The 14,259-nt window shown below is 41.0% G+C and overlaps 1 protein-coding gene across 4 annotated transcripts in view; it reads right to left on the bottom strand.

The window, feature by feature from the left end:
- efna3b (ephrin-A3b) overlaps positions 1-14,259 on the bottom strand; it is a 114,180-nt gene that overhangs the window by 75,072 nt on the left and 24,849 nt on the right. Inside the window, exons 1-2 of one of the 4 annotated variants that reach the window (XM_077575966.1) lie at positions 1,716-2,088; positions 1,271-1,491 (exon numbers count right to left, since the gene is read on the bottom strand). The exons of the other annotated variants lie outside the window; for them this stretch is intronic. Coding sequence (XP_077432092.1) covers positions 1,271-1,380 — 110 coding nt within the window. The 5' untranslated portion in view covers positions 1,381-1,491; positions 1,716-2,088. Of the gene's footprint in view, positions 1-1,270; positions 1,492-1,715; positions 2,089-14,259 lie in introns of those variants that run through there. 4 annotated transcript variants of the gene reach the window in all.

The following is a 14,259-nucleotide window of genomic DNA, read 5'->3' as shown; positions in this document are numbered from 1 at the left end:
TCACGCATTCCAACACAACTGGTTGAAAAGAACATCACAAATGACATACAGCATGGTGTGAGAGTGGGCATCACGTCTGCCTCGCTATTTCAAAGTTCAGGGTTCAAATTGATATCTCCGGGGCGGAGTAAGCGTGTTCTCAATTGTCCATAGTTTGTGAATGTGAGTGGTTGTTTGTGCACTGCGATTGACTGGCGACCAATCCCAAAAGTGCCCCGCCCCTCGCTCAAGGTCAGCTGGGTAAGGCACGATGGAAAATGGTCGCACGGTTACAGCTGAACCTCGAAAGCCGTACAACGCATAATATGAAACACATGGCTTTAAAGTCACATAAGGCTCTCGAGAGCTAGCTAGTTAGCTAGCTTTTCACAGGGTTAGCTGTAGGTGTGCGTGGTGACTTTTTGGGGGGGCTTTTTGGGGCGACTTATTTAAAGGGAGCAAGCATCAACAAGGTAGCGAAAATACATCCTTTTTTTTTCACATGTAATTTAGTTTAAAGGCGGAGTTTATTTATTTATATATTTATTTATTTATATTTATTTTATTTATGACTTAAGAGTAGTACCGTTATCGGTTTTAGGTTATGCTTTTTACGAGACCATGACAAATGATTGACACTTCATAAGTCGCGCCTCTGTCTCTGATTGGTTGTTTTTCTTTGGGCGTGGTGGTTTCTGTTATATCAAAACAACGGCAGTAAACTGAGCTGGAGATGTCTATTTTTTTTTTTTAATTAATTAATTTATTTATTGTAGTCACATATATTTATCATGCATTGTGAAGTCATAAATATATCTTTTTTAAATGCGAAAAATTCCCACTCCATCTTTATTTTTTTTTAATAATGCATGACAAGTAAGAAAAAAAAATGGCAATTTAAAATGAAGAATTTTTAGCTAACAGTTAATGTCAAAATGTTACTTGCAGTATGGGGGCAATAGTTTCACATTTATATTCCTTTCTAAATCTAAACAAATTGGATATCAAAAGATTGTGTTTTGACCTTTGAGGTTCCTCTGTATATGCTTTGGCCCATGTTGAGACATGTTGCAAATAAAACTGTTATGCACATACACACAGACACAGACATACACACACACACAAAAATTTGCAGCGGATGCAGAGGATAAATCCAAAGTATCCCAGTGGGATATAATAAAACAGAAAGAACGGGCAGAAAACCAGCACATTTCTTCTTTATAATAGGATAATAACAAATGACCCTCTCTCTTCCTCACACACACAAACCAAAGAAGGCAAAAGGTCTTACTGGATGTTGGAGCTGTTCCAGTAAACGGAATGCCTGCTGACGGACCCCTGGAGCGGGCTGGCCCAGGTGAGAGTCGTTAGCACCCAGAGAGACAGCGGTACCAGAGCCATGCTCTCGGTTCCCCCTCCCCTCAGTGTCTCGGGCCACTCTCACTCTCTCCCTCTCTCTTGCTCGGTCCTTCAGCCCACCAAAGATCGCGACTCAAACATCCCAGCTAACGCCTGTCGGACAGAAAAGAGGGCAAAACAAAAAGCGAGCTGAGTGCTGCTGCATGTGCGTTTGGTTAATTAGTGTCGTAAAAAAATAAATGGAGAAAAAAAGTCTATTGTGGCGCACACACACACACACACACACACACGCACGCACGCACACTCATAAACCCATCCTCCACTGTAGTAGGAGTGTAGATTTTAAAAAGCTGGACGTGGTCCTCCTTTTCTCTCACCGGGAACTGCTGCTGCTGAGTCCGCCAGAGGAGCGCAGGTGACCGGGCACGCTCAACGAGGGATGTCGGTCTTTCCGGGCACGGAATGCTCCAGGAAACAAGGCGAAAGAGTTGATGTGGAAATTAGGCACTGTTGTCAAAATATTTCAAAAAGCAAGTCCTCATTAAGTTGTTGTTTAAGGTGATGCGGCTTCCCCTTTTCTCTGTCCCATCAATCAAAAGCAGCGAAACAATTCATCCCAGGCTCAATCCGACAAGCATCGCTCCCTCCGGTGAGCCCGCCTGCCTCCAGCTCCTCTCCTGCGCGCGTCTTCCTCCTTTTTGGCAGCCAGCGCTCGTCCACTCGGGCGGCTCCGCCCACCGCCGCCGACGTCACAGGCGCAGTCCTCCAACGTGGTGGCGCAAACACATCGGGAATCGCCTGGCTGCCACTTCCAAGTTCTTGTCAGCCACTCCACCCATCATCTGCCAGATACGTCTGGCTGCAGCCAAGGGACACATCTGGAGCCCTTTTTTTTTTTTCTTTTTCGCATGGGCACGCCCCCTACTACTATACACACACATGCTACATGCACTTACAAGCACACACACATTCAAGGCTGAAATAACACCTTGACTTACTTACCTACTGTAAATGTTTTAAAATTGGGAGGTAGCGTACTTCCAAGATTAATTTATTCTGTCAATCCATTTTCACTATCGTAATAAATTAAAACGCAATTATTTTATTACAGACCCTAAAAAATATATTTTTAATTAAATATAACACTGTATTGTATAAAAAAATAAAAGAACATGTAAATAACAGGGTTTATAAAGTTGAATTACTGTGTTCAACTCATTTTTTTTTTGTAGAGGATTTCAAAAAGAACCACAAGTGAAACAAAGTGCTGCTCATAAATAAACATCAAACACAAGAAAATTGAACATGATTTAAAAACACGAAAACAACAACAAAATTCAAAACAAAAACAAGGGCAGAGTCTCATGCTGTGTTGAAAGGTTTATGAAATAAAAATGGGTCTTTTAAGATGGATTAAAAAAAAAAAATGATAGCGAGGAGATTTTTCCAAATGTGCACCAGGAGATCGCTCGGACCAGCAGCAGCAGCAGCAAAAAAAAAAAAAAAGAAGCTCTATCCCCTGTGAGCTTTCACTTATTTTATTTTATGACATCGGTACCTTTAGGAACATCTGGTCAGCTGGCCCGAGGCACTGGGCAGAAGCGTAGAGATGGAGTAGGTAAGGTGGGGTGAGACCATTTAGAGATTTGAAAAACAAATAGAATCTTAAAAGAAAACTCCAAAAAGGCAGCCATAGTGGAGACAAGCCAGGAGTTACACGTGCTCCTTCATACGTGTTCCAGTTGAGAGACAATCACCTGGACTGGATTACCTCACTCCCCAAAAAAGGTTTGTATTTGTATATATTAAAAGCCATTTCAAAATAAAATACTGCCCACGGGTTGATAGTTCAAATCCTAATTTTTAATACAAAACACAAACCGTAAATTAGCGATCACGCTATAATGGCGAAGGAGTCACACTTGAATATACAGCCAACAAAGAAAAAAGAAAAAAGAATAAAGATATGTCTTACTCATAACAAATGAATAAAGACGCGTCTCTCTCAGTCATATCCAAATGGTGGGAACATCATTTTGGCAAATCTTCACCCTGGCTGGAGTTTCTTAAATGATAGCCAGGCCTTCTTGTCCAACATCGCTGTCCTCTGACCTCACAAATGCGCTTCTCAATGAAAATTTGGACAGACATTCGCTAACATCTTGCAGAAAGTCTTTCCAGAAGAGTAGAAGCTGTTTGTCATACAAAAGTCCATGTTTTCTTCCATTTTCAATTCACTTTTAAATCACGACTTTTCTTATTAGTGGGATTTTTTTCTTAAAAAGATGGATAGATAGATAGATAGATAGATAGATAGATAGATAGATAGATAGATAGATAGATAGATAGATAGATAGATAGATAGATAGATAGATAGACAGAAAGAAAACAAAAAAATACTTATTTTCTGGTAGTATTACCACTTGTAAAATTTACGGCTATTTTTCTTAGCAATTTCACTTTGTTTTTTTAATAAACTACCTCAGTGATGAACCAAAGGAAATAGTTACAGTTGCTATTAAAATACTATATTTAAAAAAAATGAATATGATATTTAAGAAGTCCAGGAAAATTGTGACCAAGTCAAACAACCAATAGAAAGAACCACTCTTTAGCATTAGCAAGAAAATATTTAGTAAAAACAGCATTTGTATTGAGAAAAGCCTTCTGTGTGTTTATTCTTTTGTTTCATTGCAAAATATTTTCCAGTAATGTTTTCCAGCTGTTATATATTGCCATTAGTGATTCCAAAAGTGTGATACGATTTCCACTAGCGGTACGCAGGCTCCCTCTAGTGGGATGCAAAAGACTCACCGAATGAAATGTTCAAAGTGTACATAAAATTACAGTAGCTTCAACTTCTTTTAATCCAGTATAGTATATTTAATAAAACTGCACTTTGTGACAATTTGTCCAAAAATATCTTTACAATAGCCTTTTTATTTGACTATTTATGACTGAAACGTTTTTGAAATAGTAGATTAACACCTTAGCGGAACTCCTGCAAGCCTCTGGCCAATAGGTTTCTGGATTCGGGTTTGAATTTCCTGCCCTCTGTCTGCGGATGTGACATCGTGGGCACGTTGTGTATGAAGAAAGGAAAATGCAGTTTCAGTGTTTGGCCACAGGTGGCAGTAGCGATTTGAAATTCCATTTTCTGCGTTCAGTAGTTTGAAGTACTTTTTAGTTCTATTTACAGTAACTTTTAAGTACAACACATTTGCACTACATCGTTTAAAAATGTTTGTTTCGACCATTTTATTTACTTTTGTGTAATACATGCACACATACACATTTAATTCAGTCATTATTTTAGTTGCATGTTTGTCTATATTAAAACAGTGTTAATGTTCGAACTGTGCATAACGCTACAGTGGCTAACAAAAATAATAAATGCACTTTTTAGTAATAAAACCTCTGCCTCCATTTTGATGCAACACTTGGGGCTACTCGACTTTAATGTTAGTCATCATTGGCACTTTGTGGAGCCAAGTATTTTTGAGACGGTACATTGTGTGTTAAAAAAAAAAAGTTTGAGAACCACTTATCTAGGTTAATCTCTTCAGGGCTCGTCATTGTTTACAAACTCGCTTTTGTGTAATCTAAACGACGCCTTTATCTAGCAACTCTATCTCCTTGTAGGTCGCTGAGGGGGTAAGTTTGAAGCTTCACAAAATGGGTTCCCAAAATGATATATACGGCATCTGTAAACGTCTGCCCCGCAAGGTTAGGATGAACCAACCCGAGCGATTCCTTCATTTACCGTTCCTGTCCGGCGCCTTTCCCACAGGTGCTCGGGTGTCGTGACAGCGAAGGCGACGGCATGATTCAAATCATTTCCACTCCCTGACCCCCGCTGCCCTCCATTGTCAATTCTCCACTCATTCATTACGGTCTTCACTTTGTCACACGGGCTGTATATCCCCCAGTTAGACATTAATGCACTCGGTCCTGCCTGCCGAGACCTGGTAAAAGCTCCAGTAATTAGCCCGCCCTCCCTCCGTTCCTGCACAGTGGCTGTCTAGGAGAGGGCAGACGTGGATGGAGGCAGGAGCGGCCCAAAAAAAAAATAAAAAAAATAGGTGGGTTTTTGTGTCGCCTGCTGGGATAAAGGAAAGACAGAATGATTTATTGGGTGAAAAAGAAAGGAACAAAAGGAGAAAGGATGAGATGCCATCGGGGAATCCCACTGTCTTCTTCTTCTTCTCCCGTAATGCAAACTTTCTTCACTCCGTCATTCCTGCTAGCGCTGCTCTTTTGCCTCCGCCTGCTTTGTCTCTGGTGGTCCGCCTGTCCTACCTCCCTCCACTTCTTCTCTTCTTTTTTAATGAGGACTTCTCTCGTCCGCTCACTCCGTCATTGCATGTCTACACGGAGCCTGATCGACTAACCACCAAGAGGCTTAATATTTCATCACCGATTGCTGGTGGCAGACAAGTCGTGGCACTAACTTGAATCTTCTCTGGGATTCTGTTGCCCGTAGCCCAACATGAAGAGAATGATGAATAAGAAAAGCCGAGGGGTAAGTTTTTGGAGAAACTTTAACCCCTGTTTTTAGAGAGTAGACAAGAAAATCGATGACAACGTCCCCTGGCTGTGTTTTCATATTCAAGCAAACAAACGTTGGCTTTACTCATCATCGAGCTCTTAGCCAGAAAGTTGATACGGTAGAGTTGATGCTTCTTTGAAAGTCAAAGGATGCTTCAGGTTGTATAATTTGCAATTTGATCAACATTTTCCATAGAAATATAGCTTAAACTCACACAGAAACTCAGCATTTGAGCGACAAGCACATATTGAGCGTGTATTGTATTCTTTTGTTATTGATGTTTGTGGTGTGTATTAATCATATCTAGTCTTTTTTTTTTTTTGGTATAGTTCTTAATCACCAAAGAGCTTCAAGTTGACAGTACCAAGACTGACCTGTGGGAGGCGGCATGATGCCACAGGGTATCCAGATTGCGGGAAACTACAAAGAAGAAGAAAGAAAAAAAAAGACTACTTGCAGGGAGTCCTCGAGTTACGAACATGTTCCGTTCCTACGCTGGCGATGTAACACGAATTTACACGAAAGTCGGATTTCACCGTTAAAGTGGAAATTGACATCAAAATACTTTGTATAAAACGAGTAAAATACATGAAATAATCAAATAAAAGGCCGTACTTAACCAATACTGCTTAGAGGTGGATGGAAAAGCCGCTAGCATGAGCTAAGCAGAAACACAGGGGACAAAATGGTGGATGAAGCGTTGCCGTTGTAAAGTCGAAACATCATAGGTAACTGTGGTTGAAGAAGTTAGGCTCGCTATTAGATTATCGCTAACTAAATTGTATTAGCAAACTCAGATCATTTCACCCATATACTACTGACAGTGATAATAACTATGACAAAAAGTGATATGTTTTTTGTTTTTTATTTATCTCAAACTCCTCCTTTAAATACGAAGTCAACCTTAAACATTTCCTGACAATAATGTTATATGTGACCTTGAGTTTAAACATGACATTCTGATTAATATTACATTTGTGCAATATGAGTTATGCAGCACAATCCATCCGTTTTTACCCATCTCAGGTGGGCGGCCATTTTGCCACTTGCTGTTGACTGAAGATGACATCACAGTTGCTCAGGTTCAGGCAATGACCAATCACAGCGCTTCTAAAGCCTAGCTGTGATTGGTTGGTAAATGAGACCTGAGCAACTGTAATGTCATTTTCACTCGACAGCAAGTGGCAAAATGGCCGCCTTCTGATATTGATCAAAACGGCTGGATTTTGCTGCTTAACTCATATTCCATGCAATATTAACCAGAATATCATATTTAGACTAGTGTGACTGCATGGAACATATTGTTGTCAATAATTTTTGGGGGGGATTGACTTCCCCTTAAACCATCATTTAAGTGTATAAAACAAAAGTCAAAGAAGTTCAACTTGCTGAATAAAAAAAGGTTACTTCACGTCACTGTCCAATCCCTGCTAACGAAACTCTCCTTGGGCGCCTTGTGTGCAAATAAAACGCTAAAACTAAAAATGCATGACCGGTTTCTCCCAAAGAAAGCACAGGGGGGAGAAAAAAAATGTGCTCCACCTGAAGAGCACGGTTGATCGACTGTGGGGAGCCTGCTCCGGTTTGCCTTGTAAATATTCTGCTTGGTTACATTTTGACAGAGATTGTAAATCAGGTGCAGGAGGTACCATTTTCCCCTCCTTGCAAAACCAAAACACTTTTTGCTTTTCCATTTGGTTTTGTTTAAACGGACTTGTTTCAGCAAACGCCCCTGTCAATTCTAATCGGCCGACTCGGACTCGGGCTGCAGTGCTATTGGATTACTTTAGCGTTGGGCTTATTATGAGAAACGAGCTGGTGCTGAGTGCACACGCCGTGACACGGAGGCTCTTATGACATTTTCACCCCCGTTGCCGGCCAAACAGCACATCTGTCAAATGCTCTTTTTTTTTTTTTCCTTTCTTTCGCAACCTCGAAATCTAATCGCCGCTTTGTCACCCGTTTGCAGAGTTCATATCCTTCTCAGGGCCTGGGGAAATAAACAATACACATATGAAGTCGCCATAGGAGGCCTGCGTGTGAATGTAGGCTACATTGTAAACTGGCATGCGTGAACTTGGGAGTCTTTCTTAGCTCGCCTCCCGCCTCTCGCTCCGTGTCTTGGCCCGCCTCGCTGTTCACTGTTGTGTTAGTAAATTGTACTGACATACTCAGACCCCCCCCCCCCCTCCTCCTCCGCACCTCTCGCCACCTCTGCTACTCTCCCTCCATCACGGGCCCTCTCTCTCTCTCTCTCTCTGACTGACACGAATTTTCAATCTCACTGTTTACCTTCCACCGCTATGCCTAAAACAACACCGGCGGCGGCTGAGCGCCAAGAGGAGGAGGAGAAAGCGAGAGATGGACCAGTGCGGGACGGCGACTTGTGTGGGGAGGTGCAAAAAAGAGAGAACAGGGCTTTCTCTGTGTTTTGGTTGGAGAGGAATCCAAGGGGGAGAGAAGGAGTGAAAGGAGGAGGAGCTGATACTTTTGTACAGTCACGCTAACGGGAGGGCAGGGGGCGGCTGGAGGTGATGGATTCGGACGGGGGTGGGGGTGAAAAAAGTTAGATGGGGCACAGACCATTAAGAGTGCAATGAGATATACAGAGCGAGAGGACAGCAAGAGTGATGTGTGGCAGCAGTTTTTTTTTTTTTGTTTTTTTTTAAATCAAAGATGGGGGGTACTAGGAAAGCGAGCGAGAGCTCAGAATAGATCTGCTCTCAACAGCATGAAATATTGAACGAAAAAGAGCGAACACAAGAAGGGGGGGGGGGGAGAAAATGGACCCTCTGATAAAGACAAATACAATTGTGCGTTGTTTGTTGTTGGAGGAAAATGAGAGCGAAGAAGACGGGGACAGGGAAGAATGGAAGCGGGTGGGTGGATGGATGGACGCACACTCACAAACACACACACACACACACTTCGGGGTAGGTGTAAAGGGTTGTTATCTCGTTGTACTTACATGCAACTGAGGCCAAGCTTCAGAAGCACATCTAGTCTCAGAATGCCTCGATAGGCCTGTATTTTATTTTCTGCTTTTTTGCCTTCATGAACAAAATCAGCATTTTTTTCTACGTGTCGATATCATCATTATTATTCATGCCATAGTATCAATATGCCAATAGAATAAACTTTTATTAGTGCTGCGATGATGAAATTCTACTTTTTATAGTATTCATAAGATGTTGGGCCTGGGCGCCCAAAAAATAAATCTTACTTGGTCCTCTCACAGCCACCTGCCAGGCCGGCAGAAAATCCTGATACAGTTTTACATAAAACTATGCATCCATCATCCGTACCGCTTACCCTCATGGTTGCGGACATTTGAATGATATTTCAGACTATGCCAATATTTGTGAAAAGGAAAACAATATTTTCTGTTCTGACTGCAAAGCAGTGAGTGAGAGTTCCAAACTACTGATAAAAAAATTTTTTTTCCTGTTGACATGTCTGTTCGGGACATGCAAGATTTATTTTTATTTTTTTAATAATTGATTAAATATGAGCAAAGCAGATTAATGAATGATTTCCTGCATTGTTTACTTGACCAAAACAACATTGGAATGTATAGATCTAGAGTTTTCTTAAAAGTAGCTTTTATGGCTAATATGGGGAGAAAAGTGAATTAGCTTAAAAATGATGTAGATTGTTGGGCTTGAAGAAGGTCTTCTGCCCAGATTTAGTCATAACTGTTTTAATTTCCTTATTTCCTCAGTAGAGCTTTGTTCTGCGGATGTATCTTTTTTGTGAGCATTATCGCAATTTCTGCCAGGTGCAGTCATGACTGAAAAACCTCCTCTATTCCTCAAATGGGCTTTTGTTTTGTGAATAGTGTCCTTGAATGTATCTCTGTACGTCCGGTCAACTCCGGTTGATCTGTTTACTGGAAACTGTCTGGTACCGCCCTGTAAATCCTCTGTAATCTTCGCACTTGTGAGAGGCTGCAGCCATTGTCTGTAACTCGCTTGTGCCCGGAATATTCTGTAGAAATAAAAGCTTCGAAGGAACTGTTCATCGATCTCCAGCCTGTATCCAGATAACCAACATTCTCACTACCCGAAAGAAAACGAACATGCGGAGGAAAAGATCTCCTCCACAACAGGCTAATGTTATAGCATTTTACACCACGCAACTACTGACTAACCCATATGAAAAAAAGTGGGTGACATACTGTTGACCCTTCCCTTAATTCTGTCCTCTCCGCCTCCATTTGCTCTTTGTGAAAAGTAGTAAGCTATATAGTTGTCAAAAAAAAAATAGCAGCTATCTTGCTAAAGCTAGCTTTGTTTAGCTAAACTCAATGTATTAGCTCATGTGTGTGTTACTGTACATTTTTGAGTGACTGTCAGAAACATGGAGGGAAATGCAACATTTCATACCTGTTGTTGTTGCCAATGTATCTGCATAAACAGCACACCTGGCTTCTGAAATGCTAGCTCATAGCAGCATGCTTACGGTCAAATTGCACACCCCGCACACAGTCAAAGACGTTAAGATGACTTCCATGCGCGTACAAGACTGAGGGGAATTTGATGGCGTTGAAAATATCACACTTCAGAATGTTTCATCACTACTTGCACAATCCCAACACGCACACACGCACACACGTGCGCACGCACACACACTTCCTTTGATCTCCCTCCTCACTGATCTGGTCTTCTTCCATGTCAAATATTTAGGCAGCATTTGGCAGGTTTGACGAAAATTACCATGGAGAAATGATTTTATTTATTTAACTTGCACATCAGAAGCTGGCGCACGAAAGCTCATGGAGGAGCGCTTCTCCTTCAAGAGTTGATGTGCTGAGTTTCCCATTTTATCTTTAAGACCCCTCCAAGGAATATTTGTTAATGTAAAGCCCTTAACCCCCAACTGATCAGTGGACACTGATATAAGATTTTTTTAAAAGGGTGATGTTATACGCCTCTCTACATTATTTCTTTAATCATTTCCTCCTTTTGCAGCCCTGCAGGGAATGTTCATATTCAGCTCGGCCTGAGTAGAAATCTTTTTAACAAGAGCAAAGAGAGAAGTATCTGAATGACGCATACACAAGTGGGGGGGGGGGGAAACAACTTTATTGCTCTTTCAGGTAATAAGAACCTGGTACAGTCAGTGACTGTGCAATTTTGCTCAGAGATGATCAAACACACGGTTTGCATCAGTGAAGAAGAGGAAAGATGGGACTATATCACAAAACACATTTCTTTAACTAATCAGCTACTCATATTTGAGCTGGACTGACCAATCGCAACTTAAAGATAAGCGCAATTTTGACTGTGGTCAAACCTGAGATGTGATTTGAACGGTTTGATCTTTCGCCAGAGTTTGTTCAAGGTCGCGAAGATGTTCGCCAAATGGTCGCCAACAGTTTTAATGGTCACAAAGAGTTTGAGTTGACTATTATGGCTGTCGTTTGCGCTGCATCATGTTAAGAGCTGTTCTTAATATTTTGGCCCTCGTGTATCGCAATATGGCAACACCTCCGAATCATTTCATCCTATTCCACTCCATTGCAATCAATAATCATATTATTGCTCCATACTATACTGCATAATGACGCTGCTACCGAATTGGGAGTTGAAATGCTGGTCAATAATATATCACAGCAAATGATAACAATCCCCAGACACAATGCAAATAAGCTCCCTGTCGTGGATGTGAGCAGCGTAGGCATCCGAGCAATCCGATTGGATACTTTGGAAGTGTTTCACAATCACATGACGCCATCGCATTTCCTTCCAAGAATGATGTCTTGCTATCTTTGTAATAACAAAGGAGAAAAAAGTCTTGTCTTTTGTTGTTTTCAAATGAAAAGCATGCACATTTTTTAATAATTCAATTATTAACTCATTCACTGCCATTGACGGCTATAGACGTCAAAAATTCATGTGAACTATTTCTTTTAGTTAAACATTTTTTTCCACTTTTGTTAAGAGTATGAAAACCTAGATTTTTTTTGTACATTTAGAACAGATATAAAATTGGTGATTAATCGTGAGTTAACTAGTGAAGTCATGCAATAAATTACAAAAAAAAAGTAATCGCCTGACGCCCCTAATTTTTAATAATCTTTTCTTCTTTAAAAAAAACAAACAAATTTTATATTTTGTTTTTAATAATCTTTTCTTTTGAAAAAAGAAAAAGAAAAAAGGAAAGATTCCTAAAAATTAGGGAGCGTCAGGCGATTAATTTTTTTAATCATAATTAATCGCATGACTTCACTAGTTAACTCACGATTAATCACAAATTTTATATCTTTTCTAAATATAAAGTTCTAGGTTTTTATACTCTTGTTAACAAAAATGGGGAAAAAATGTTAAACTAATAGAAATAGTTCAAATTAATTTTTTAAATCTATAGCCGTCAATGGCAGTGAATGAGTTAATTAATAAAAAATGGTATACAGTACCAATGCTGTAAGAGATCATTGTGCCACAAAACAAAAAAAAAATTGACAATTTCATTTTATTTGTCTAAAAATTATCATCTATTATCTAACGTATAGTGACAGACAATTACCACCTGTTGCCATCCATACAACAGAATAACAATTTTGTGTTCAACTACACCGACTCACACGAGTAAGTGAATTTGTGAGTAAACTGAGATGAGATGATCATTATGTAAAGACCCTATTAAGTGGATTCACAGATTTGTTTATCAATCATTAATAGTTATAAATGTTTGAAATCAAATCAGAAGTCCATTATTTAAATGTTCCTGAATTTTGTGCGCTGTGATCCACTTTGTAGTTCAGTATGAGTTATGGCCACTTTAGATTACACCCTTATAATGGTGGAATAGTGAAAAGGGGGATTTTATTTAAAAAATTTTCTCAAGTCTGACTTGATCGCCAGCATGTGGGCCAGGCTTCAGGCTGGCATGGCCGCTTTAGAGCGCCTCGCTGTTAGCCATGAGTGCAAACACGTCATGGAGAGAAGGCAAAAAAGCAAGGGGGGGAAAAAGGTTCAAAGTTCAATGTGACCGACAGCATGCGGACAGGGGCTTTGCACCAGCATGGCTGCATTAGAGTGCCTCGTTGTTATCCATGAGTGCAAACACGTCATAGAGAGAAGGCAAAAAAGCAAGGGGGGAAAAAAGGTTCAAAGTTCAATGTGACCGACAGCATTCGGACAGGGGCTTTGCACCGGCATGGCTGCATTAGAGTGCCTCGTTGTTAGCCATGAGTGCAAACACGTCATGGAGAGAAAGCAAAAAAGCAAGGGGGGAAAAAGGTTCAAAGTTCAATGTGACCAACAGCATGCGGACAGGGGCTTTGCACCGGCATGGCTGCATTAGAGTGCCTCGTTGTTAGCCATGGGTGCAAACACGTCATGGAGAGAAGGCAAAAAAAGCAAGGGGGAAAAAGGTTAAAAGTTCAATGTGACCGACAGCATGCTGACAGGGGCTTTGCACCGGCATGGCTGCATTAGAGTGCCTCGTTGTAAGCCATGAGTGCAAACACGTCATGGAGAGAAGGCAAAAAAGCAAGGGGAGGAAAAAGGTTCAAAGTTCAATGTGACCGACAGCATGCGGACAGGGGCTTTGCACCGGCATGGCTGCATTAGAGTGCCTCGTTGTTAGCCATGAGTGCAAACACGTCATGGAGAGAAGGCAAAAAAGCAAGGGGGGGAAAAATGTTCAAAGTTCAATATGACCGACAGCATGCGGACAGGGGCTTTGCACCAGCATGGCTGCATTAGAGTGCCTTGTTGTTAGCCATGAATGCAAACACGTCATGGAGAGAAGGCAAAAAAAGCAAGGGGGGAAAAAGGTTCAAAGTTCAATGTGACCGACAGCATGCTGACAGGGGCTTTGCACCGGCATGGCTGCATTAGAGTGCCTCGTTGTTGCGGCATGGATAAGCCGGTTGACAACCCAGTGGGATACAGAGCATCAAAGCCAGTGGAGGCTTTTTGTGTGTGGCTCAAATATGTATTATATAAGCATAAGATGTGAGATGAAGCCATTTCTCATTTCTGCATGGTGGTGTGCTGTGAGAGTTGTATAAATCCATTCATCCTATTTTCTATAGCCAAACTCTCATTATGATTGTGGCTAATTGGAGCCCCTCCCAGGTGACTTTGGGCAAGAAGAGGCTTACACCCTGGATTAGTCTGTTGCAGGTGTATTTTTTATTTATTTATAAGGATTAATACTAACAGGAGGGAAAAGGTGTGTTTTTCCCCCCCAAAGTCATCGCTCACCAGTTTTCAACAAATTGCCTTTTATGTTCTGTTGGTTCCAGTGAACATGCATGCAAAAGAAAGTTTAATAGAGGAAAGGAATGATATGATACGAGTGAGTAGTCTCACTGCAGGCTCTCACTGCAGGCTCTCAATTCATTCCGTTTGCTTTCTGTA

Source organism: Vanacampus margaritifer, chromosome 9 (genome assembly GCF_051991255.1).
Source record: "Vanacampus margaritifer isolate UIUO_Vmar chromosome 9, RoL_Vmar_1.0, whole genome shotgun sequence".
NCBI lineage: Eukaryota > Metazoa > Chordata > Actinopteri > Syngnathiformes > Syngnathidae > Vanacampus > Vanacampus margaritifer.
Note: the sequence above shows the minus strand (reverse complement) of the source record. Positions and strands in the feature narration are given on the sequence as shown.